Source organism: Mus pahari, chromosome 3 (assembly GCF_900095145.1).
Source record: "Mus pahari chromosome 3, PAHARI_EIJ_v1.1, whole genome shotgun sequence".
Classification (NCBI taxonomy): Eukaryota; Metazoa; Chordata; class Mammalia; order Rodentia; family Muridae; genus Mus; species Mus pahari.
Genome location: NC_034592.1, coordinates 25983147 through 26008594, shown reverse-complemented (window position 1 = coordinate 26008594; position 25448 = coordinate 25983147). Strand labels below are relative to the sequence as shown.

The 25448-nt window shown below is 41.0% G+C and overlaps 1 protein-coding gene across 2 annotated transcripts in view; it reads left to right on the top strand.

Annotated features, from left to right (window-relative positions):
• The window catches only part of Nr6a1 (nuclear receptor subfamily 6 group A member 1), a 183235-nt gene that overhangs the window by 144346 nt on the left and 13441 nt on the right, over positions 1 to 25448 (top strand). The window contains exons 4-8 of one of the 2 annotated variants that reach the window (XM_021193272.2): positions 5544 to 5786; positions 13378 to 13433; positions 18758 to 18912; positions 21310 to 21537; positions 22931 to 23185. In XM_021193272.2, the coding sequence (XP_021048931.1) occupies positions 5544 to 5786; positions 13378 to 13433; positions 18758 to 18912; positions 21310 to 21537; positions 22931 to 23185 (937 nt within the window). The remainder of the gene's footprint in view (positions 1 to 5543; positions 5787 to 13377; positions 13434 to 18757; positions 18913 to 21309; positions 21538 to 22930; positions 23186 to 25448) is intronic. The other variant, XM_021193273.2, reaches the window with a different exon arrangement.

Genomic DNA, 25448 nt, shown 5'->3' with positions numbered 1-25448 from the left:
GTGTGTGTGTGTGTGTGTGTGTGTGTGTGTGTGTGTGTGTGTGTGTGTTTGGGTGTGTACAGGTACATATGGATGCTGGAGGCTGACACTGGAGTCTTTGTCTATTTCTGTCTGCCTTGTTCTTCTAGGGGCCAGGGCTTGTTAATTGGCTGACTGACTTCTTGGCCAGTGATCTAAGTTCCACCAGCCTTCCTTTCCTGCGTGCAGTCCTGGGGGCTCACAGACTGTTGGAGTTAGGGATCTAAATTCAAGCTGTCGTGCCTTATGCTAGGCACTTTTTTGACTGAACCGTCTCCCAGCACTCTATCAGTAACCTATAAGTAGTTGGGATTTTAAGATTTATTTATTTACTATACAGTATTTGCCTACATGTATGCATACATGCCAGAAGAGAGCATCAGATCCCAGTATAAATGGTTGTGAGCCACCATATGGTTGCTAGGAATTGAACTCAGGACCTCTGGAAGAACAGTGCTCTTAACCTCTGAGCCATCTCTCCAGCCCCTTGTAAAGCTCTTTTATCTATTTTTGTAGTAATCATGGATGTATAGTCTTGTCTTTTCTTCTATGGAAACTGCCATCTCATTTGACTTCCCCACTATGTACCTTTCTCTGGATATCTTGTTGCTGTATCTCCTCCGGCCTTCTGCCCCGGTGGTGGCTCTGATCTGTGACCCTAGCCTTAGCTCTTTAAATGCAGGTGACTCCCAAAACCTTCATTTGGGCCTAGCCTTTGTCTCCTAAATGCCACCTTCTTTTAAATCAAACATTTTGCTTGTGCCTCTTCCTCAGTTTTTGTTTTAAGTGCTACTTTGCTGCTAGTGAAGTCATGTTTCTCATAACCTTGGTGGAGAATTTGCAGTAGACATTTTCTTGCCTTCTTCTTTTTCTCTTATTTTCGGCTGTCTAATCAGTTGATAACACTTTCTGGCTTTCTTTCTCTTTCTTTTCTTCGCCACTCATCCATTCTTTAACATCTTGTTATCTGGGTGTCTGACATCTGTTTTCCCCCCTCTTTTGTATCTTATACATCACTGTGGGATTAGTAACCCTTAGCACACTGCTTTGACCTGTAGTCCTCTCTCAGCAGAAACTGTACATTGCAATTCATTCTAAACTAGTTTTCTAGCCTTATCACCTGAAGATCTCCGTGCTTTGCATTAATATCTGATGCAGTTTCATCAAATATTCACAGCTTTTGCCATTGTTGATTTTATTTCCATCCCTGTAGTATTTCATTTTTTGCTTTGACTTTTATTGTAAAATCTGAACACCCAGAGAAAAGTGTGTGAAATGCAGTATAGTTGTACAATTTATAAAACAAGCACCAACCCAGGTCAAGAAATAGAACATTTACAGAATCTAAAGGTATTCCAGCAGCCCCTACTCTTCATACTATATAACTCTCTCTATTTTACCAGTTTGTTTTTTTTTTTAAAACTTAATAAGATGAAAACCTACAGTATGTATTTCTTAATGACTTCCTTGGCCAAACAACAATAGCAACACTACCACCATCATCATCATTTGTGTGTTTGTGTGTAAGGGAGTGTTTAGCATGTATGTATGTATGTATGTATGTATGTATGTATGTATGTATGTACCATGTATATGCCTGGTTCCCAAGGAGGTCAGAAAGGGGCTTGGATCCCTGGAACTAGAGATACAGGAGTTTGTGAGCCACTATGTGCATGCTGGCAATTGAACCTGGGTCCTTTGGAAAAGCAGACAATGCTTTTAAACACTGAATCATATCTCCAACCTCTTGGCTAAACATTTTTATAAAAGACACCTTAATGATTTATAGTGATTGATACTCAGAGAAGTGAGTTTTTTTTTTTAAGATTTATTTATTTATGATATGTAAGTACACTTGTAGCTATCTTCAGACACTCCAGAAGAGGGTGTCAGATCTCATTATAGATGGTTGTGAGTCACCATGTGGTTGCTGGGATTTGAACTCAGGGCCTTTGGAAGAGCAGTCAGTGCTCTTAACCAGCCCCTGAGAAGTGAGTTATTTACTCATGGTTCCAAAGCTAGGAAGAGACATGTTGGATGTGTTTGTGCACATGTGTTTTTTTGAAACAAGCTTGTTTTTGAGATAAATAATCTCTAGGTAGTCTAGACTGATGTCATACTCAAGACGCTTCTGTTACACCCCCACCCCCAAGTTCTAGGATTATAGATATATATTACTATGTATTTTTGTTTGTTTTGAGAGGAGTCTCTCTACATAATCTTGGCTGTCCTGGGACTCTCTACATAGAACAGGCAGGCCTTGAAATCTTAAAATCTTAAAAATCTACTTGTCTCCACTTGCCAAATGCTGGGATTAAAGTGGCTCCAGCTTTAGTCTTTTTTTTTTTTTTTTTTTTTTTTTATACAGAAACTTTGCATAACTTCGTAGTCAAACCTGCTGCTGTTCCCTTGTGACTTAATCAGTAGTCCACACTGGCCTTGAACTCAGAAATCTGCCTGCCTCTGCCTCCCAAGTGCTGGGATTAAAGGCATGTGCCACCACTGCCCAGCTCAGCTTTAGTCTTAAACACCAGGTCATTTATATTTTGAACTGTTCAATGCTTGATACTTTATTGGGATCTAGTAGCTTCCTACTTAGATGTACAGAAACAGCATGCATACAAACATGTGTGCCTGCTTTAACTGAAGTATATTTGACACTTATTTTATCTATACTACCCTTGACACATTTTAGTGTGTGTGTGTGTGTGTGTGTGTGTGTGTGTGTGTGTGTGTGTGTGGTTTATGTGCATATGCATATGTATGTATAAAGGCCAGAGGTCAACATTGGGTGTCTTTTTTATCATTTTCCATGCAATATTTTCTATTTTTTTTAAATCACAATGCTATGTGTTATAACTTGTAATTTTGAACCACTTCACTAAGTCATACTGTTTACCCACTTATACATTTATTTGAAAGTGTACAAGCTAGGCCTGGTATAGGATATTATCTCAACTTCTTGGGAGGCTGAGGCAGAGAATTATACACATATCTGAGACTTGCCTGTTTAACTTAGCAAGTCTGTCTGTAATAAACAAACAAACAAGTAAGGGAGATCCTAGTTTCAAATTCCAGAACTAAGAACAAAAATATACCTTTTCTAGAGTGGACTTGGGACCAGATGTTACTGTTAATTCTCTGATTAAAATTTGCCTGCAAAGTAACTTTGGTTAGATGTGATGTAACTAAAAGGACTGTCACTTTTATGTGACAAGAGCCAAAATTTGTAACCTTCTAGTCACATTAATGACCACACTTGCTTTTTTGTTGCTGTTAAATGAGATGAAGATGAACACATACATTCATTCAAGCAAGTGCAGCATGGTGGTGCTCTAAAACAATGACTAGGGACAATCTCCTAGCCAACTTCAGCTGCCTTAGCTTTTTCAGTGTTGTTGGGGGTTTGTTTGTTTGTTTGTTTTGTTTTTCTTCTTTTTTTCACTTTGACATTTCCACATCTGAGTATTAATATGTGTCCATGGAGACTTTCACTGAGGTCTGGATCTTTTCTTAACTTTCTTAGTAGGGGTTTGAAAAAGCAACATTCAACATAACAGTATGTGTTCTTCACAGTAGAGTAATTTCTAACTATAGAAAAGTTCTTAAGATTGTTCTTAAGGTTTGCAAGACTATATGAAAGACATGTATAAAGGCCACATGTAGGATGGTTTTGTCCCATTTACCTTAATCCCTAAGCTTGCTTTTCACTGCCTCACAGCCATTCTTTGACATGGCTACCACCTGTTTGCCATGAGCGGTCTTGCCCCACTCTTGCATGCTGTGAGTAACTGGGGCTAATGTAACCTTTCCTTACTGCTAGCTACCATAAATGATTAGAAACGTTTTGGAAACAGCTAGACATGGTGGCACATGCTTATAATCCCAGCACATGTATGGAGACATGTATGTATGTATGTATGAAGACAAATGGAACATTCTCAGCTACATGACATCCTGGGTCAACAAAACAACAAAAACAAAACAGCAGTTTTCAGATTAAGGTTATGGTCAGATCATGACTTTTCCATATTAGAGTAAGATAACCTTACTGTGTTACGAGATGGTTCCCTGGAGCTCTTCTTGGTGAAGCTTAGTGAATTATTGGGGTACTTTAGAAAGGAGTTTGACTCTTTCTCAGTAAACCCACATTGAAGAATGCTATTGAGCACCACATCATAGCAAAGGTTACTTCCAGTTACACCCTCTTCTCCACCTTTGCTTGTCTTGCTGGTAGGTTTTTACACTTAAAAAATGGCCAGTTCCTTTCACAGAGACAGAGCTAACAAGTGGCAGAGCCTAGTTTTGAGCCCAGAGGCCTAAAGAGGCCTTATCCTGCCCCTGTTCTAGAGCTTTGTAAGCCAAATGTTCCCTTCCTTTCTTCCTGTACCTCAAGGCTTCCTGTGCTGGGGGCCTTCAGGTAAGCTCTTCCCACCATGTTGTATATATCTAGCTCTTCACCAAATCCTAATAATTCTCTACTAAGCATGAAGTTCAATAGTTTATCATTTCTGAACTGCCTTTCCATGTTGCTCCCTTCTCTTACTATTGGGACATGGAATAAGACATGAGTTAAATACTTGACCCCACTCCCCTTTCCTTTATTTAACGTATTTTTAAAATATTGAATTCAGGTCCTGGCAACCTTCAGTGATAACTCATGAGGCTTTTCATTTTCAATGTTCTTAGCGAGTTTATTGATTTTTGAATGTGAAGTTTTTAAAGTTTATTGTGTGAGGTGTATGGCAGGGTCATGTGCTTGCAGTGGCAAGGGACAGCTTTTAGTAGTTGGTTTGGTTCATCCACCATAGCTTCTGGAGATTGAACTCAGGTAAAAACTTGTGCTTTTACCTCCTAAGCGACCTCACTGGCCTTAGGTGTGAAATGCTTTATCCATTTTCTCATTATTCTTTTTGGTGCATAGCTTGCTTTATCTTTAGAGTAGTTAAAGATTTTCATACTTTCTTGTTTTCCCTTTTGACATTACATCATGTGGTTTGAATACCACAACAAAACTCATCTTGCATGTTTTTACTGGGATCAGCAAATCCCCCCAAAGTGTCACAGATCCTGCTAATATAGAGACTATTTTAGGTCTGAGCCCTTCCACTGCAAACATGCTGTTTCTCTGATAAATTCCATTGCCCAGACTAGTTTTCATCTATTGATTTTTTTTTTTTGATAAATTTACTCATTCAGGGTTTCAAGGGCATATTTTGTTTTGAACTTAACTCTTCCTCAGCCGTGTCTACTATGAGCTTTGGTCTTGATTATAAAGTGCTTATTTGCCCATTTTTCTTAACTTATTTAGGAATGACACAGAGGAAGAACACTGCATTACTAGATTAAAAGCATGTGGAGGTACAAAAGCAACTCTTTCCCAAAGGCTAATGGGTAGATGATTTGGAGAAGGCACTTCAGGTAGCCTGAGTTGTGGTGTTTGTGACTTACCCAGAGCAGGGCTGAAGGTTTTGGGAACTGTGAGTTTAACCCCATTTTTACAGTGCTGACTTATCCATGTTTAGTTTCTGTCCCAGATGATCGAGCTGAACAACGAACCTGTCTCATCTGTGGGGACCGTGCTACGGGCTTGCACTATGGGATCATCTCCTGCGAGGGCTGCAAGGGGTTTTTCAAGAGGAGCATTTGCAACAAACGGGTGTATCGGTGCAGTCGTGACAAGAACTGTGTCATGTCCCGGAAGCAGAGGAACAGATGTCAGTACTGCCGCCTGCTCAAGTGTCTCCAGATGGGCATGAACAGAAAGGGTGAGTTGGTGCTCAGGGAGCCCTGCCTGCCCCTCATCCCCTCACTCATCTGCAACTATTATACTTTTCAGTTAGTTTTTAACCATGTACTGTATACTCCACAAACTTTGAAGAAATGACAGGAGTTTAATTGGAAAGGCATGAAGTAGGACTTGATGTCATTTTGTGTACTAAAAGCAACATACTCAGCCAGGCGGTGGTGACAGTGCAAGCCTTTAGTCCCAGCACTTAGTAGGCAGAGACAGGCAGAGTTCGAGACCAACCTGGTCTACAGAGTGAGTTCCAGTTCAGTCAGAGCTACACAGAGAAGCTCTGTCTTGAAAAAAACAACAACAAAACCATAGCATACTCAGATACTGAGCCTATTATTGAGAAGTTTTCTGGGAGCTATTAGCTTGAGATGCCATGACTAAACTGAATTGAATAAGCCCTGAAGGACTGAGTAGAGAAAGCAAAGTAGCCAGTTAGAAAGTTCTTAGAAATGCCCAGGATGGGCCTGGAGAGAGCACATAGTGCTCTTGGAAAGGACTGGTTCAGTTCCCAGCACCCACACACGGGTCAGCTCAGAACTGACTATAACTCCAGCTCCTGCAGATCTCATACCTTCTCTTCTCCCTGGACAATTGCTCTCACAGGCATATATCTCCTGCACAGACACATAGCTTAAATTATTTTAAAATAAATATTTTAAAAGAAAAATACTGGGATGACAAGATGGCTTAGTCAGTAAGGGTGCTTGCCACCAGGACTCTTCACCTGAGTTTTTTCTGTAGGACCTCTATGGTTGTCCTCTGGCCTCCACAGGAGCACCTTGACATATATGTACCACACACAAATAAATAAAAATTTTAAACATTTATTTAATTTCATGGTATATGTGTACCTGAGTGTATGTGTGTTTCATGTGCACATAGGAAGGAACCTGTGAGGTCAGAAAAGGTTATCAGATCCTGTGGAACTGGAGTTACAGACATATGTGAGTTACCATGTTGGTACTGGGAACTGAACCCAGATCCTCTGCAAAACCAGCCAATACTTATAACCACTGAGCCATCAAGGAGTCAGAAATGATGAAAAAACCAGAGAGTGGTGGTGCACACCTTTAATCCCAGTACTCAGGAGGCAGAGGCAGGTGGATCTCTGAGATCAAGGCCAGCTTGGTCTACAGAGTAAGTTCTATGCCAGCCAGAGTTTCTTCACAGAGAAACCCTGTCTAACCCCTACCCCTCCCCTCACCCCCCTCCCAAAAAGAAGAATAGAAATTATGAAAAACCAAACTGAAAATGAGAAAAATAGTAGGTAAGAAAAAAATGTTATTTTGAGAGCTTTACAATTATGAAGAAAGGTGAGATAGTCCTGGCACCAAGCCATATTTAAGAAGGAACAAATCAACTCCTGACAGTTGTCCGCTGACCTTCATAGGTGTGCTATGGCATGTGCAACACACACACACACACACACACACACACTAAATAGACCCCCCTGCCCAAATATAAGGGAAAAAAAAGAAAGGTAAGAGTTATTGAAGAACATTTAGATAATGTAGTGCCTTACAGTTTATTGATAGAACTAATATTTATTGAGCACTTACATGTGCTGTAAACTGTTCTGTACTTTGTATTCATCATCTGTTGGTCACACACACTAATCCTATTGATTCTTACTCCCAGTTTGCACATGCAGCTTAGGAGCAGAAAACCACTTAGTAATACTTAGCTTAATTATGATTATGATGATATTTAATCATTTTGAAGTTATAATGTGTTATTAAGCAGAGCTATAACTGATCACAGAGGCAATATACTGTTCCACAAATCTCTTGTGTGGCATAGCTATTTGCATATCAGAATATGTGTGTTGGCTGTATGTTAAACAAATACCATAGTAGGGCATTTGTAGTGTTGCCAAGATTGTTCCCTGCCTGTCTTTGTAACTTCTGGCTAGAGGAAGGTCTCAGGGCCCAATGTTATACTGTTCCACATGTGCTCAAGTTTGCTTTTCTACCTGGAAGTCCATTATCTTCCTTATTATTACTTGTCTCATTCAAAAACCCTGGTCAGTTACCAATTTCAGACCAATATGTCTTTCTAACCTCACCCTGATTTGGCTTTATATTCCACTTTTCTCATCTTCCTTCATTGCCCAGGGTCTGTGAGTGCTAAATATCTCAAGCCTCGAGGTTATAGGATACTTCCTCCTCCTCTTCCTCTTCTTCCTCCTCCTCCTCCTTCTTTTCTTTTTCTCTTTTTTTCTTTCTTTCTTTCTTCTTTTTTTTTTTTTTTTTTTTTTTTGGTTTTTCGAGACAGGGTTTCTCTGTGTAGCCCCGGCTGTCCTGGAACTCACTCTGTAGACCAGGCTGGCCTCGAACTCAGAAATCCACCTGCCTCTGCCTCCCGAGTGCTGGGATTAAAGAGGTGCACCGCCACACCCAGCTACAGGATACCTTCTTGACAACATAACATCTCTGAGAACCCTAAGCTACAGCCCAGAGACTGTGACACACGGACACAGACAGACACTTGCCTGTTTGCCTTTCCTGAAGCTGGTTTAGTAGCCTAGTGAAGACTTCTGAGGGAAACTGCCACCTTCTGGTTGGTCTTAAGAACTAAATTACAGGACTAAATTACATGTGCAGTGGGACTATTTTGGAAGTAAAAAATACTCTGAAACTTTCATGGCTAGTGATAACAATAATTTTATTTATTTTTAAAAGTCATAGAATTGCATATTACAAAAAAGGTGAATTTTAATGGATATAAAAAGCTTATCAAACCAAATATGTTGTGGTGGAGAAATATAGTCAACACTGAGGATGCAACTGGTATTAAAATGAATCACATAACCACACTGAGATGATAGGGGGAAGAGAGCTAGCCTTGGAAAACAGTGTTTTAACTACATTTTGTAATGGTAAGGACAAAACAATTGTATATAAACAGAGCACTCTGGTTTATAAAATTTTTTCTCTCAAGGTTGTATGTAAGGAATTCTGTCTCTACTTTAATTGAATACTGTAGTTGAGCAAGCAAATAAATACACTATATTTGAGAAAGAGTCATCAATCAAGAAAGGCTAGAATGAAAATTTGGGTCAGAATCAGTGGTATCAATATGGGTGTGATGGATGGATGGATGGATGGATGGATGGATGGATGGATGGATGATTAGGTAGGTAGGTAGGTAGGTAGGTAGGTAGGTAGGTAGGTAGGTAGGTAGGTGGGGTGGAACATACATGTGTTTCTAAACTCTAACCACTGGATGAGGCTACACTGCTCACGTGTGCACACACAGGGGTGCGGGGAGGGGGGCAAGCAAGAGCACCCAGATCTTGTTTTAAGTGTCAGTAAAAAGAGTGATGTCTCCATGGAAAACTAGTTGGATGCAGGGCTAGAAAAAGAAAAGTAAAAGCCTGGAGAGCCTGAAATAGGAGGAGCTTGGAGAGATAATGGTGTGGGGAGCCTGAAGAAATGGCTCAATGGTTAAGAGCATTTGCTGCTCTTGCAGAGGCCCAGAGTCTAGACGCCGGCACTCATGTCAGGCAGCTCACATCACCTTTAAGTCAGTCTCTGGGAGATTCAGGACCCCTTTCTGACCTCCACAGGAACCCACATACACATAATAAATAAGAAAGAAAGACAGTATATGGGATTGCGTGAGTGAGCACACAGGTCACAGTGAAAGGGCACAGAACTCAACATGGGAGCTTCCAGGAACCACAGTGCTTCTAACTTGGTAACAGAATATCTTTAGATTTGTCTGTAGGCTCAGGAATAAGTATGTGTGTGCTCATACTGATAGAAGTAACTAGGGGCTGGCGAGATGGCTCAGTGGGTAAGAGCACTGACTGCTCTTCCAAAGGTCCTGAGTTCAAATCCCAGCAACCACATGATGACTCACAATCAGCCCTAATTAGATCGGGTGCCCTCTTCTGGTGCGTCTGAAGACAGCTACAGTGTACTTATTTATAATAATAAATCTAAGAAAAAAAGGAAGGAAAGAAGGAAGGAAGAAAGGAAGAAAGAAAGAATTAATTGAATGAACACAAGTGACTTTTTTTTTTTTTTTTTAGAAGTGACCTTTCTTATGAAAGAATTCCAGTATCCATGATAGAAATACTAGTCACTATTAGACATACAACACAATAGTTCTGACTTGCAGCCAAATCCATTGAACGGAGTCCAACAGAAATGAGCATTGGTTTGAACAAAAGTGAAGTCTAAAAATAATTAATATCTAGAAAGGGGAAATTGTTTCCAAGGAAAATTTAATTTAGCTAGAAAGTAATGAAGGTTGGTGTCTTAGTCAGAGTTACTATTGCTGTTGTACCACTGTTCATCATGGAAGGAAGTTGGAGCAGGAACCTGGAGGCAGGAGCTGATGCAGAGGCCATGGAGGGGTGCTGTTTACTGGAGGCAGGAGCTGATGCTGAGGCCATGGAGGGGTGCTGTTTACTGGAGGCAGGAGCTGATGCCGAGGCCATGGAGGGGTGCTGTTTACTGGCTTGCTCACAGCTTACTCTTCATGGCTTGCTTCATGGCTATTTTTTATGAAACCCAGAACTATCTACCCAGGGATGTCCTCACACACAATGAAGGCTGGGCCTTCTCCCTCTCAGTCACTGATTAAGAAAATGCTATATGCAGGGCAGTAGTGGCACATGCCTTTAATTCCAGCACTTGTTTTTTGAGACAGGGTTTCTCTGTGCAGCCCTGGCTGTCCTGGAACTCACGCTGTAGACCAGGCTGGCCTTGAAGTAACATTGTTGATTTTTAAAGCAAGTAGGTGGTTTATTTTATGGATTAGTCTTCATTTTGGATTTGTTAGTTCCTTCACCATTAGATTCAGGTTACATATTTTGGGCAAGAATGTCATAGAAATGATGCTACATTCTGAGTAGTGTATAACAATATTATACAGAGCAGGCAGGATTTAGATCCATACTTGTCTGTTCAGAAGTATATAATTTTTGAGCACACTGAGAATGTTTACTTGAAAGAAAATGCAACTCCTGTTAGCCTTTCATGAATACAGAAACTGTCATATTGGGAGCTATCACCTTTTGAGGCAAAACCCCCACCCCAAGGTTATAGCCAGACTTGGTTCCATGGCGTGTTAGTTTACCCTTGATTGTTGGTGTTAATACTGCTTTCTTCAAGCCCTCATCAAAGTTTTTCAGAAGTGCTGCTGTGGACCGTATCACTCCCCCGCGTTGCTGCCTATCTCCAGCCCCATCAGCTATAATCCACAAGGCTTGACAGCCTTGGCTTCTTAGGATCTGTCGTACTTGGTCTCTCTGGCCTCATTACTCACTATTCTTCCCACATATAACTAACTCATCCTCTCTGAATGCTTTCTCCTGATTTAACCATTTGGAAGTTCCCAGGATGAATAGGCTTTGAGCCTTTTAGTTCTCCCTCCCTCCCTCCCTCCCTCCCTCCCTCCCTCCCTCCTCCTCCTCCTCCTCCTCCTCCTCCTCCTCCTCCTTCTTCTTCTTCTTCTTCTTCTTCTTCTTCTTCTTCTTCTTCTTCTTCTTTCTCTCTCTCTCTCTCTCTCTCTCTCTCTCTCTCTCTCTCTCTCTCTCTCTCTCTCGTTTTTTCTTTGTACCCTTGACTGTCCTGGAGCTCACTTTGTAGACGAGGTTGGCCTCAAACTCCTAAGTTCTACCTCTCTCTGCCTCCCAAGTGCTGGGATTAAGGGAGAGCACCACTACCTCCTGTTGAGCCTTTCAGGTCACTCTTTATTGAAATTGAAGCAATCTTTTTCTACCTTCCTAAACCCTCCTGTAAGATTCACTTCAAAATTTGTCTTTTTCTGAAGCCTTTTCCTGTGTTGTGCTCCCATATTAAGAACCTTCATGGGCTGGAGAGATGGCTCAGTGGTTAAGAGCACTGACTGCTCTTCCAGAGGTCCTGAGTTCAATTCCCAGCAACCACATGGTGGCTTACAACCATCTGTAATGAGATCTGATGCCCTCTTCTGGTATATTTGAAAACAGCTACAGTGTGTTCATATAAATAAAATAAATAAATCTTTAAAAAAAAAAAAAAAAAACCTTCATTAATAATGATGCAAGGCATAGTGATACATGTCATGCCTATAATGCCAGCACAGGAGGAGATGCCAGCACAGGAGGAGATGACAAAAGGGAGTTCTAGCTCAGCCTCCACCAGAGTTCACACTCACTATATATAAGATGTTCTCCTTTAATCCCAGCACTTGGGAGGCAGAGACAGGCAGATCTCTAGAAGTTTGAGGCCAACCTGGTCTACAAAGCAAGTCCACAGCCTGTCTGTGTTACCTTAGACTATCTTCAATTTTTAATTAATTGATTGATTGATTAATAAAAAAACAAAACAATGATAAAAATAGTAATAATGGTTGTTGATATTGTTTTGTTTTGTTTGTCTGAAGTTCTGGTCCCAGGGTATCTAGCACCCTTCGCTAGCCTCCCTGAGCACCAGGTACACTTGGTGCACAGACATACATGCAAGCAAAACCCCCATATACATAAAACAATAACAATAAACCCCCATCTAAATATCATTTGGGGGCTGGTTAAAATGGCTCAGTAGTTAAGAGCACATGCTGCTCTTGCAGAGGACCCAGATAACCTTTGTGGGCACCAGGCAGTCAGGCATACATACATACACACACACACACACACACACACACACACACACACACACACACACACATGCGCGCGCGTGCGCTCAAGTCTGTGTGTGTGTTTGTGTGTGTGTGCGTGTGTGTGTGTGTGTGTGTGTGTGTGTGTGTGTACTTAAGTTCCTTCAGCTTCAACTTTCTGCTTTTGTAAGGAGATATTAGTGAGGCCAATGTTCCAGTTTATAAAAACAAAAAATCAAAAGCCATGTTCTCCAGGGTTGGGCATCTACCTGGATAGCAGAGTGCTTTTTTAGCATGTATGAACTGCTGGGTCCAAGTCCCAGAAACACAACAAGATAAAATAAATAAATAAATAATAAATAAATAAATAAATAAATAAATAAATAAAGCCAAAAACCTTGTCCTGATCCTTTAAATTAAACTTAGGAAGAGAGTGAAATATATTTTATATTAAAATGCAGGTGTTCACTTCTCCCAATAAAACTCCCACTAAAATGTCCCTCAGTCTTGAGATGTGCCATATTCTGGAGGGATATTTGTAACTGGGACTTGTTAACAATGTCACAATTTTTGCTGAATATCTTGAATGTGTACAGTATGTATAGTATACATCTAGTGCATTGGAGACCCAAAAGTATCTGCTGCTTATGGCGCAACTTACAGAAATAAAGTACACTATGGGTCTAGAAAAACCTGAGTTTTAATCATAGTTTCACTACTTACTACATTTTACTTTTAGCCTGGTAAGTTTTTGTGTATGTATATATGGTTGTTTGTTTGTTAGTTTGTTTGTTTTGAAACAAGGTCTAACTATGTGGCTCTGGCTGTCCTGGAACTCACTATGTAGACTGACCTAGAAGGCACAGCGATCTGCCTGCCTCTGCCTACTGAGAACTGGAACACATAAGTTTTCATTTTGTTCATAAACAACCTTGAGTGTGTGTCTAACTGTCTACATTTCCTTCTAGCTATTAGAGAAGACGGCATGCCTGGAGGCCGTAACAAGAGCATTGGGCCAGTCCAGGTGAGTCCTGTACTCCCTCTATCAATGTGGTCTAGAAGCGTGGTAATGTAAATGCTCCCAAGGCCGTTTATCTCGATCCTCTCCTCTGCCATCTTTGCTTTCACTTCTGTAAAAACTGCTTTTATAATTTGAATGTGAAAACACTTTTAAAGTCTTACTTTTAGTAATGTGCATTGGTGTTTTGCCTGCAAACATATCTGGGTGAGGGTACCAGGTTTTGGAATTAGACACAGCTGCTATGTGGGTGCTGGGAATTGTACCTGGGATCTCTGAAAGAGCATTCAGTGCTCATAACTGTAGAGCCATTTCTCCATCCCCCACTTTTAAGTTTTAAGTGTTGGAGTTAATAGATTCAAGCTCTTCTTATGATCCCTCAATCCTTCCTAAAATGTCATAGGCAATGAAGTCAGTTCTGATTCTAAACCATACAAAAAGTTATTCTCCTACTTTGATCTATTACTTAAAGTTATAGGTAATTTAGCCTGCCAGAAATCAGCAAAAATCACCTTGTTGTTCATTTCTTAGTAGTAAAATAGGAGTAATAATATCCCACTCTGTCCCATAGGTATCTGCCAGATTTCTACTCTGCTGATCTATATACTGTGGGCTTAGTCTAATGAGAGAGTCAGTAAATAGACACCAGGGTACAATGAGAGCTTGCCCGGGGAAGCTTCCCTTCCCTTTGGAGGCTGGAAACACTCAGGAAATGAATCTTTATGGTGCTTTTGACCTGATCCTTGAAGGAAAAGGAAGAAGTAGGTGTGTTAAGAAGCTCAGCAAGGTTTATCAAAGCTAGAGAGAATGGACTGAAATGACCCACAGACATCCTTACAGAATCACAGAGGTATTCAATGAAACTGGAGCATTAGGCACGTGTCATAAAGTGGCAGCAAATAAGGCAGAGTCCTTGAACTTCGGTCAGTTCTCTAAAGAGTGACCTCAGCTGTCTTTATTTACCACATCTCCTAAGTAAAGCGTTGGTGGGAACAACCTGTACTTCCTGTTCTTCCTTGTAGTAGAAGAGCCTCATGAGTTAAGGGAATTGGACATCTTTTATGACATACCTGTCAAAAATGAATCCCCAAGCACGTGAAGAGCTGGGATCAGTTTTGTGAATTTTTGCTATGTGCCAAGAAGCAGTTGCTTTTGCAAATAAGGGAGAGTGTCATATAGAGATAAATAAAAACTTATGGGGATGGTTTTAAGTGGATTTGCAGAGAGACACACATATTCAAAGAGATACAAGTAGTAGTTTGAAGTAGGAAAATGAGCACAAATCAGAAAGGAAGAGGAAAGAGAACCAAGAGATAGTTCATAAGGAGGTTAGTAGAATTTCTCCAGTTAAGTATAAACAAATGGAAGACAAGAATCTAGAGATATGCACTGATATATGGGAAATTTCCTGCTGTGGGAATACACAGTATATACTAAAACCAGGGTGTGCATATTTATATGTAAAACTCCTAACTTTACTGTTTTGATTTATTTAATCAAGCATTTTATGCCTGTTATTTATCTCTTGAAAATTAATTTTAGTCTATACTAAAAACATGTGATTGCTTGTGTGTGTGTGTGTGTTACAGATGTAAGGGGGTGCTGTCATCCACATAGGCACCTGTGGAAGACAGGAGGACAGAGGTTGAGTTTGAGATGTCTTTATTTGCTTCACAGCCTTATATTTGAGACAAGGTCTTTCACTAAACCTCGAGCTTGCTATTGCTGCTACTCTGCCTGACCAGAGCCCAGGCATGCACCTCCACTAAGATTATAGGCACATCACTACACCTGGCTTTTCTGTGGGTGTTGGGGATCTGAATTTATACCCTCTTACTTGCACAGCAGACACTTTACTCATTGAGCTCTCTTAATTTTTAATATTAGTGTCTTTAACTCTGTGCCCAGTAGACTGGAGATTTTTCATCTTGCATGACTAAAAACTCTGTTGAACTCACCATTCTTGCGGATGCTGGCTCTTCTTCTGGTTGCACAGGCTGCCTGTCAAGGGTTGATTGTTGGCTGCACAGGAGCTTGGGCATTGTCCTGCTTCTTGCTTTTGTTGCCTGGGCTTTTGATGCATTTTATTTTATTTTATTTTATTTTATTTTATTTTATTTTATTTTATTTTATTTTATATATGAGCGCTCTGCTGCATATACATCCTCCTGCCTGAAATGGGCATCAGATCTCCCTATAGATAGTTGTGAGCCACCATGTAGTTGCTGGTAATTGAACTCAGGATCTCTGGAAGGGCAGCCAGTGCTCTTAACCACTGAACCATCTCACCAGCCCCCTGGGCTTTTATCGTCTTATCTATGAAATTGTTCCCAAGACCCACCTTAAAAGGTTTTTCTTCTGTTTTCCTCCTAGAATTTTACAGTTTTAGACCTTACATTTAATAAACTTTGAGTTGATCTTTGTGTGTAGTATGAGTTTTATAGGATCTTAAGAGTTTTCTATTTTATGTCCTGTATGAACACAAATAATTAACTTCTTTCTTCTTAGCTGTCTTGCATTTCTTTTTATTATTTAATTGCTCGGGCTGGGATTTCTAATACTCCATTGAATAAGAAGACTAAGGTGTGTACCTTTATTCTGCTCTTGAATTTAGAGGAAAATCTCTCAATATTCAACATCTGACAATAACTTTGGGTCTTTCATACCTGACCATTATTCATTCTTTTCATATTTAGATCATCTACTGAGGAAAATGCTTAAGTATTTTCGCAATGAGAAAAAAATACTCTAGTATAGTTGTAACCCCTTTGGGAGGGTTGAACCACCCTTTCACAGGTATCATCTAAGACCATTAGAAAACATAGATATCTACATTATAACTTATAATAGTAGCAGAGTTACATTTATAAAGTAGCAGCAAAAATAATGTTATGGTTGGGGTCACCACAACATGAGGAACTATATTAAAGGGTCACAGCTGTAGTATCACCTAATGCATTCTTAGTGCTGTGTAAGTCTTTGCTCTGCCAGGGTACAGACACTCAAGTCATAGAAGTGTAAATTGTTCCTTTCAGAACTGAGACAGCAACGCTCAGAAAAGCCATTTCATTTGTTGCTTTGTTTGTTTGTTTTTATACTGGACATTTTGTTTTGTTTTGTTTTCCTTTTTATTAATGATATATTAGAGCTGTAAGTTCTCAATTGGGTCCGCCTGCCTCTGAGTGCTGGGGTCAAAAGTATGTGCATATGCCCAGCTTGTGCTTAGCTATTCTTAATAAAGGAGAGATGGGGTTTTCATTTTATTGAAAAAATATTTTGTGTCATATTTTATAACTTTATCTTTGGTTAACTTCCAAGTCTATCCGACTTTGACCTGTACTTCTTTGCTCTAGCTCCAGTGTGCTAGCCATGAGCTACAGAAAAGTAATACTGCAGAGAGCTTGTGGGACTTGACTTGCCCAGAAGCATCTAGCTGGGAAAAACAAATGAAGCCTGAACCAGGTTAAGCTTCCCAACAAGTTCTGTCCCTCATGTTGTCAGTGTATCCGTGATTGCCCACAGTCCTGTCCCATGGGGTTCCCGGGGAGAGATGGTCAACCCCCCGCTGGAGTAAACTGCCTTCATGGGTTAGCTCTTTTCATGCAGCCAGTCTTTATTTCATGCCCTTCAAACTCTGTTCTTGCCGTCCCCACCACCAGTCAGGCTGCAGTGATTTCAGAGTACTAAGGACCCTGAAAAGAAAAGCTGGAATTTGTTTTTTATGTATTTATGACTTAATTTTTATACACGATTACTCTTCTTTCAGTGTATACACCAAACAATTTCTAGACCAACCCCTTTGTTTATCTACTATTTAAATCCTTCTGCCCTGTAGTATCATTAGCATTTGGTTCTTAAAAAACAAACTTTTATTATTATTATTATTATTATTATTATTATTATTATTATTATTATTATCACTATTGTGTATGTTTTTATACGTGTATGCCCATGCATGCTCATATGTGTGATGTGTGCCTTTATTTGGGTTCTAGGAGTCGAACTCAAATCCTCAGACCTGCAGGGCAAACACCTTTACCTGCTGAGCCATCTGACTGGACCTGCTAGCTTAGACTTTTAAAAGCTTCTGTTTATGATCAGAACAGTTAAGGGTTTTCTCAGAGACTACTAGAGCAAATTAATATGCAAGTTTAAGCCAGACAAGCCTGGGAGAAAATGGCCTTTGAGGTTTCCAGAGAAACAACATATAAAAATTCCTCTGGAGGCCCCTCCTTAGTACTTTGCTGTGTTGACTGTGACCAGTTAGGCCTCAGCCCTAGGATAGAAACTGTATCAAAGGTAATTTGTTCTCTATAGAGTACTGGACTGATTACTAACATATTTCTATTCCTTCCTCATACTCCTGACCACATCTACTCACACAGTATGACAATGTAAGCTGTGGTTTCCTCAAGTTTTATTTAATAGACTTGGGGAGATCTTTCTTTTAAAAATTCTACATGAAAGTTCATACCAGTACTTAACAAATTAACACTTACTTACTCAATATCCACTTATTGAGTACTTCTTTTCTAGGTCCTGTTTTGGTCTTAAGTATTACAGAGGATGTTTTTTGTGATACATTACTCTAAGTGTTCTATAACAGTGACAGCCCAATATGGTGGCACACACCTATAGTCTGAGCTACTTGGAAGACTAAAATAGAAGGACTGCTTGAATCTAGAAATTTAGGACCAGCCTGGGGCACTGTAATAAGACTCTCTTTCAAAAGAAAAAACAACCCCAAAATGATAACATTGTAACTCTCAATGCTTCCATAGTTGTTACTCTGGCTAGGCCCCTTTCTAAGTATCTGATTTGATTAACCCTCACAAGAATCAAATGAGGTGGTAGAGCTTTTGTTCTGTCTACCAAACAGATGGAGGTACTTAGCTTCAGATAATTCAGTAACTTTCCCAAGGTTGTGCTACAAGTGGATTTGAACACAGGTCTTCCTCCAGAATTTATACCATTAACCACAATACTGTACTTCCTTTCTCAGAATCTGCATAATTATGAGTGGGTAAATAACAGTAGATAATTTCACAAAAGAAGGAATACTTATTATTGAGTAGGGCAAGTAGGAGATTGTCATTGAAAATGGAGTTTCAGTTAGAAAAGTGAAAACTCAAAAGTGGCTTGAAGGTAAAGTAAATGGTCAAGGGGAAAGTAGTAGTAAACCATGGTTCTAGATTGTGCCCAAATATACTGGGCATATCCAAAGAAGGCTAAAGATTAACAGAGACCTTGAGTATAAACTCTGACTCCTGAAGGAGAAACAGAAGGTATCTCTGGCACCAGAGCTAACATGTATCCATTTCTCGTCAAAGATATCAGAAGAAGAAATTGAAAGAATCATGTCTGGACAGGAGTTTGAGGAAGAAGCCAATCACTGGAGCAACCATGGTGACAGCGACCACAGTTCCCCTGGGAACAGGGCTTCAGAGAGCAACCAGCCCTCACCAGGCTCCACACTGTCATCCAGGTGAGCTAAAAGTAACCCCAGTATCATAATCTAGGTCCCATCCAATGAGTCATCCTCCAGAGAACTGCTAGTAGAGTGCTCCTCTGCCCAGCTGTCTTAGCCTTCATGCCCTGAGGTCCTCTGACTCTTGGGGAACAGGATGGTGCAAGGCCAGGTCTTTAACAAATACCAAAACAAAACATCAGCCATCTCTTTTGCAGATTGCTTAGTGCTGCTTCTGTACATGCCCACTTCATTTAGCAGTAAAATTTCAATAGACAGTTGAACTGAGATACAGTTTTCTGACTTGCCAGAGTTAGTGCTATTAGGGAATTGAAGATTAAAGCCTCTTGAGGCAATCATGCTTGCTTTCTTTTCTTTTCTTTTCTTTTCTTTTCTTTTCTTTTCTTTTCTTTTCTTTTCTTTCTTTTTTTTTTTTTTGGATTTTCAAGACAGGGTTTCTCTGTATAGCCCTGGAACTCACTCTGTAGACCAGGCTGGCCTCGAACTCAGAAATCCGTCTGTCTCTGCCTCCCAAGTGCTGGGATTAAAGGCGTGCGCCACCACGCCCAGCAATGCTTTCTTAAGTTAGCTAATGGTTGTAAGTATAGCTTTGAGCTACCTTGGAAGGGCTCCTTACCCCAGAAATTAACAGTTATTTTCATGAAATGTCACAGAGTAGGGGATAAGAGAAATAACTCAAAAGTTAACAGCACTGACTGTTCTTCCACTGGTCCTAAGTTCACTTCCCAGCAACCACATGGTAGCTAACAACCATCTATAATGGGATCCAATGACCTCTCCAAGCATGCATACAAAACATGCAGACAGAGCACTCATATACATAAATAAATAAAATATCACAGAGTATATATAGAGCCTGTGGAGATAGCTCAGGTGATAAAGTGATTGATCTGCAAGTGTGAAACCCTAAGTTCAATCCCCAGCACCCACATAAAAGCTAGGTGCTATGAGGAACAAATGGATTTTGCCTCCTCTCAGCACTAGAGAAACAGAGCATCACCGGGGCTCACTCGCAAGCTAACTTAGCTGAATCGATATGCTCCAGGTCCTGTTAGATGCTGTGTCAAAAGCATAAGGTGGAGAGCGGTTGAGAAAGACACTTGATGTCAACTTCAGGCCTACACACACGTGTACAAACACATACACAAATGATGAAAGGAAGAAATTCTCTTTTTAAAAGCGGTCATTCCAGAACAGCTAGGGCTACATAGCTTGTCTTCAAACAAACAAACAAATAAATAAAAGTTTAAAAGGTCATATAGTTACTAGCCTGGCCTAGGTTCCAGCTCCCCAACTCTACTTTAGTGAGCAGCATAGCACATACCCTATGTAAAGCAATGAGTACAGCTTTATTCAAGTAAGACTTAATTCACCAAAAATCGGTCCTAGGCTAAATCTGGCCAATAGGTGCAATTTGCTATACACAGTTATAGGAGATACATCCAGGAAAGCTAAATGGTTTTTAAAATGTTAATTAGCAATGGGCTGGTGAGACGGTTCCTCAGGTAAAGGCTCCTGCTGCCAAGCCTGACGATATGGGATGACCCAGAACTCACATGGTTGGGTTCCTGTAGTTGTCCTCTCACGCATGCATTGTGGCAATTCACTCACTCATGCATTCTTGGACGTATATATACACATATATATATAGATATAATTTTTTACAGTTAATTGGGAAAATGGTTGGGTTTCTCCAAAGGAGAGGAAGTGGGAAATAATCTTTTTCAGAGGCAACTAAAGCTTTTAATTCCATTCAGTTGCATCCCTGTGCTTTCTTTTCACTAGTTAGGGACTTAGGGACCTCAGGGTACACTCCATACTAGATACTAGATTAGGGTTTTAGACTAAGTCCATTTAGCCTGTCTTATGCCGTTGTTTTCCTAATGGTAAAATAACAATAAAAGCACAATTTTTGTCATCATAGATTACTAGTATATACTAAAAACTCTTCAAAGCCAGGCCTTATGATGAAGATCTACTGTCCCAGCTATAGAGGTGGCTGAGGCTCATGGGCTACAGAGTGAAGTCAAGGTTAGCCCTCCAACTTAGTGAGCCCCTGTCTCAAAATACGTTAAAAGAGGATTAGGATATAGCACAGTAGCAAAGCACCTGCTTAGCATTACCAAGGTGCTAGGTGTGACATCAGTACAAAATCTTCATCCAACCTATAACTACTTAGTCCTATTCTGCTGGCCACATTGGTGAGCCCACACAGAATCCTTGTCTTGTGGGTGGAATTTAATAGCATAGACATGTATGAAACCTTTAATTCCGTCTCATACCTTGATGGTTCATAGACTTCATGACCAGAAAACAACTTATCTCCAAGTTATTTTCTTTGAGCAGGTATTCAACCTGTAATGGCTTTTCCTGATGTGAAGTTTTTCTCTCCAGTAGGTCTGTGGAACTAAATGGATTCATGACATTCAGGGATCAGTACATGGGGATGTCAGTGCCTCCACATTATCAATACATACCACACCTTTTTAGCTATTCTGGCCACTCACCACTTTTGCCCCCACAAGCTCGAAGCCTGGACCCTCAGTCCTACAGTCTGATTCATCAGCTGATGTCAGCCGAAGACCTGGAGCCATTGGGCACACCTATGTTGATTGAAGATGGGTGAGTTAATTCTGTCTTGTTTGGCCCCTTACAGTCCCAAAATGTCCCTACCACACATCAGTTGTATCCCAGCTTTGTCCTTCATGTTTCCTTAATCATATTTTCTCAGAGAATTCAGGTTTCTTTTCGATTCCTGTGAAATTGGCATAGCAGGGCCTTTGTTTCTCATTGGGTCTAGGTAAACCAAGCCCTGGAATGTTTTCACATGTGCCTTCTAGCACAAAATCAGGCTCTGTATCAGGCCTAGGGTTTTTAAATCATTCAAGCCCTAACTGGTTTTGACCTGTCCAACAGGTCAAACATGATCTAGCCAACTGGCCCTTGAGTAACCAATGGCACATGACTGACAGCCTCTGGTGAAGGCCTGAATATGTGGAAGAGATCTTAGTCTGCATTTAGTTCTACTTGTGTAGTTAGCCATCTGGGCCATCCATTGTTGTACCCAGTACTTTTTAGGTAGAAAACAAGGGTTGCTAGAATCTTAATCTAACGCCTTCCTGAGATCCTAAGCTAGGCTCCAGTTTCAGAAGAGGAGACTTAAATATCTACAGAAAGGGTCTCACAAAGCTTTTACGTAGTGTATGAGGAAGAGGATGACAAGGGGACATGGACCTTGAGAAGAATGAAAATGAGACTCAGACCCACCTTGGGCTAGAGAAATAGCTTATAGGAAAGGCTGAGCAACTCTGGTTCCTCGACTGTCACCACTAGGGGGCACAGTGAGAACAGGAAAGGCTTCTGTTTTGTTTTTGTTTTTTGACTTTTTTTTTTTTTTTTTTTTTTTTTTTTTTTTTTGTTTTTGGAGCCTTTGATACAGTGTACAGTCCTGGCTGTCCTGGAACTCACTCTGTAGACCAGGCTGGCCTCAAACTCAGAAATCCGCCTGCCTCTGCCTCCCAAGTGCTGGGATTAAAGGCGGTCGACCGGCAGGAAAGGCTTCTGAATGCCTCTGGCCCTAGGGTGTGTTTGGCTTTGGGTTTTGTTTCGATTTTTCCTGCACATGTAGGTGTTGTTCTTTATACTGGGTATGCTCCAGACCCACCCCATTAAAGTTTACTTTGCCTAAACTAGAACAGGAATGAGTAAGAATTTCTTCTAAGGCTTGAAACATCAGAGAACACCATCATTACGAGTGATATTCCCTCATAATTCCAGAAGTTTCTAAGCCTACCTTTCCCTCAGCAGCTTCTTCTCACCAGATCATCTCACTGTGCCCTCTCCCCTCCCCTACCTCAGCTTTTTCCTGGCCTCAACCCTACCCCTTTATAAGAAGTTGAGTGAAAATGGAAATCTGTGGTCAAGGGCAAGAGGCCTCCTACCAAGGAGTCCCTCTCTTGTGCTCCTAGCCTCGCTCTCTGGCTGATTGAAATGACTGTCCTGTCCCTGCCCCCAGGTATGCTGTGACACAGGCAGAACTGTTTGCTCTGCTTTGCCGCCTGGCCGATGAGTTGCTCTTTAGGCAGATTGCCTGGATCAAGAAGCTGCCTTTCTTCTGCGAGCTCTCAATCAAGGATTCCACGTGCCTCTTGAGCTCCACGTGGCAGGAGTTAATCCTACTCTCCTCCCTCACAGTGTACAGCAAGCAGATCTTTGGGGAGCTGGCTGATGTCACAGCCAAGTACTCACCCTCTGATGAAGAACTACACAGGTGAGAGCGCTGACTGGAGAGGCGATCTGGACAAAGCAAGCCCCCATCCTCCCTGTGAGGCAAGGCTGCCTAACCTCCAAGGAAGAGCACTGAGTCCCACAGGCCTAAACTGTAACCCTTACCTTGGCACATACTAGCTTTGTGTGGTCAGCCAGTCTCAGGCTCCAAATGGATAGACTAGATGGAACAGTAAATCCCTCTCTCACAAAGCGAGGATGGCGAGTAAGCGCCATGCAGTCAGATAGGCAGAGTGCTAAGCTGTTGCTTTAAATGTTTATCTAGGTTAGTAGAATGGTATATCTGGGAAAAACAAAATCTAACTTCTAACCTTGGTTGTTGTCTTGGGTGTTGTCTTGGTATCAGTTGTAGGCAGCTTTATATTACTGACTCCTCACAGCTTGAGGTAGCACAGGTGCCTTTGCACTTGTTTAGGATGAGGAAGCTGAAGTTTATAGCATCCAGCCATTAAGGATTTTAGATTTCAGTCTACAGCGGGCCTTGAGCTTGTCTCACAGCCTCGAATCCCCACCCCCTACAGCCTGCCTGGCTGCTTAGGCTCTGTTGTGGTCCCTGAGGCTCAGTGAGATATTGAAAACATAGGACTGAGCCAAGCGGACTCCTGGCTGTTCTAAGATTTTCTTCTAGCTGACCAACATCCTTTAACGCCTTCTCTAGAACAGCTCTTTTCCTCCGTGCTATTTCCATAACCTTATACACTCTCTTTGAAGATCTAAGGCAGATGAGACCCTTGATTTCTGATCCCCAAATTAAGACAAGTACTTCTTTCAACAATTTCTCTGGTTTATTAATTTATTCATATGAAATGCCTTACATAGTTTAATTCACATTTAAATACCACCACCTTTTTATTAAATAAACCACCTTTTGGGGGCAGTTTAAATAATAGACGTTATATGATTTAAAGGTACCCAGAACAAGGATAAATGAGATATGGACAAGATAGATTATCATCTTCTATAATTCTCTTTACAGGTCGGGTGTATCAGTTCCCACCATCCTATTAACTATATATTACATACAAACAAGGCCAACATTTAAGGAGAGAGCAAAGCTTCAGGCCTTTAGGAGCTCTGTGCACAGCTGAGTGGGAATCTGGGAACTGGCTCTCTCCTTTGCTCTTCAGGCATTCATTGCCTTGCTCACTGTCTTCAGGGTGCACCTACCTGACATTTTGTCCTATAGACAGATGACCCAGCCCCTTGTCTATAACCTCTAATTCATTGTTTCTATCAGATTTCTGGCTCTAGCTCATAGCTTTGGATTGAAGGGCTGTTTGGATAGCAATAAGCTTGCTGTATTGTTGGTTTGTAGCCTTGGCCTCAGGGAGCCCAGCTTCCCTGTTTGCCTGGGATCTACTAGCTCTTCCTGGGACTGACTACCTGTGGTGGTGGTGGTGGTGGTGGTGGTGGTGGTGATGGTGGTGGTGGTGGTAGAAAATGACAACGAATGGTCAATCTCTAAGTTCTGTTCCCTGAAGCATGAACAGTTTTCCAGGCAGATACTCTGAAGGTATTACATGTGTTGGGAGATGTTGGGGACAAGGTATCTAGGAACAGAGAACATGTAGATAAAGTGTCTGTCTTTTGTTCCTTTTTCTCTCCTTCTTTCCCTCCCTTAATGTCTAGTTCCATAGATTTACCAATGCTATGTAAGTGCACAATCATTGAGATGATATATCCCTAACCTCTTGACATATGCTATATAAGTGCTCTGCCATTGAGATGACATCCCTAACCCCATCTGAGTTATTTTGAGATAAGATCTCACTAAATTTCCCAGCCAGGATTCAAACTTAGAATTCTCTTTTCTCAATCTTCTGAGTACCACACCTAGCTTAGACGTGGTTTTGAGTCCCAATTCTTATTTTATAGTAACAGATACAATCTATAATGCAAGGTCATTGAATAGAGGATGTAAGGACTATTCAAACACTGACTAAGGGAAGAGGGCTGAACTTTCGTACTTAGCTTACCACAAGAACAGACATTTGAGCTGCATTTTGAAGTGAGAATTTTCTAAGTACAGTATAGAGGGCAATGTGAAGGCAGGAGACTAGAAGAACTCCTATAAGAGCTGAGCATGGTGACTCATGTCTTTAGTCCCAGAACTGGGCAGAGGCAGGCAAATCTCTGAGTTCAAGGTTAGCCTGCTTTACAGAACGAATTCCAAGACAGCTGAGGACACACACCACAGTAAGACCCTGCCTAGAAAGAGACAGGAAGGGAGAGAGGGAGGGAGGGAG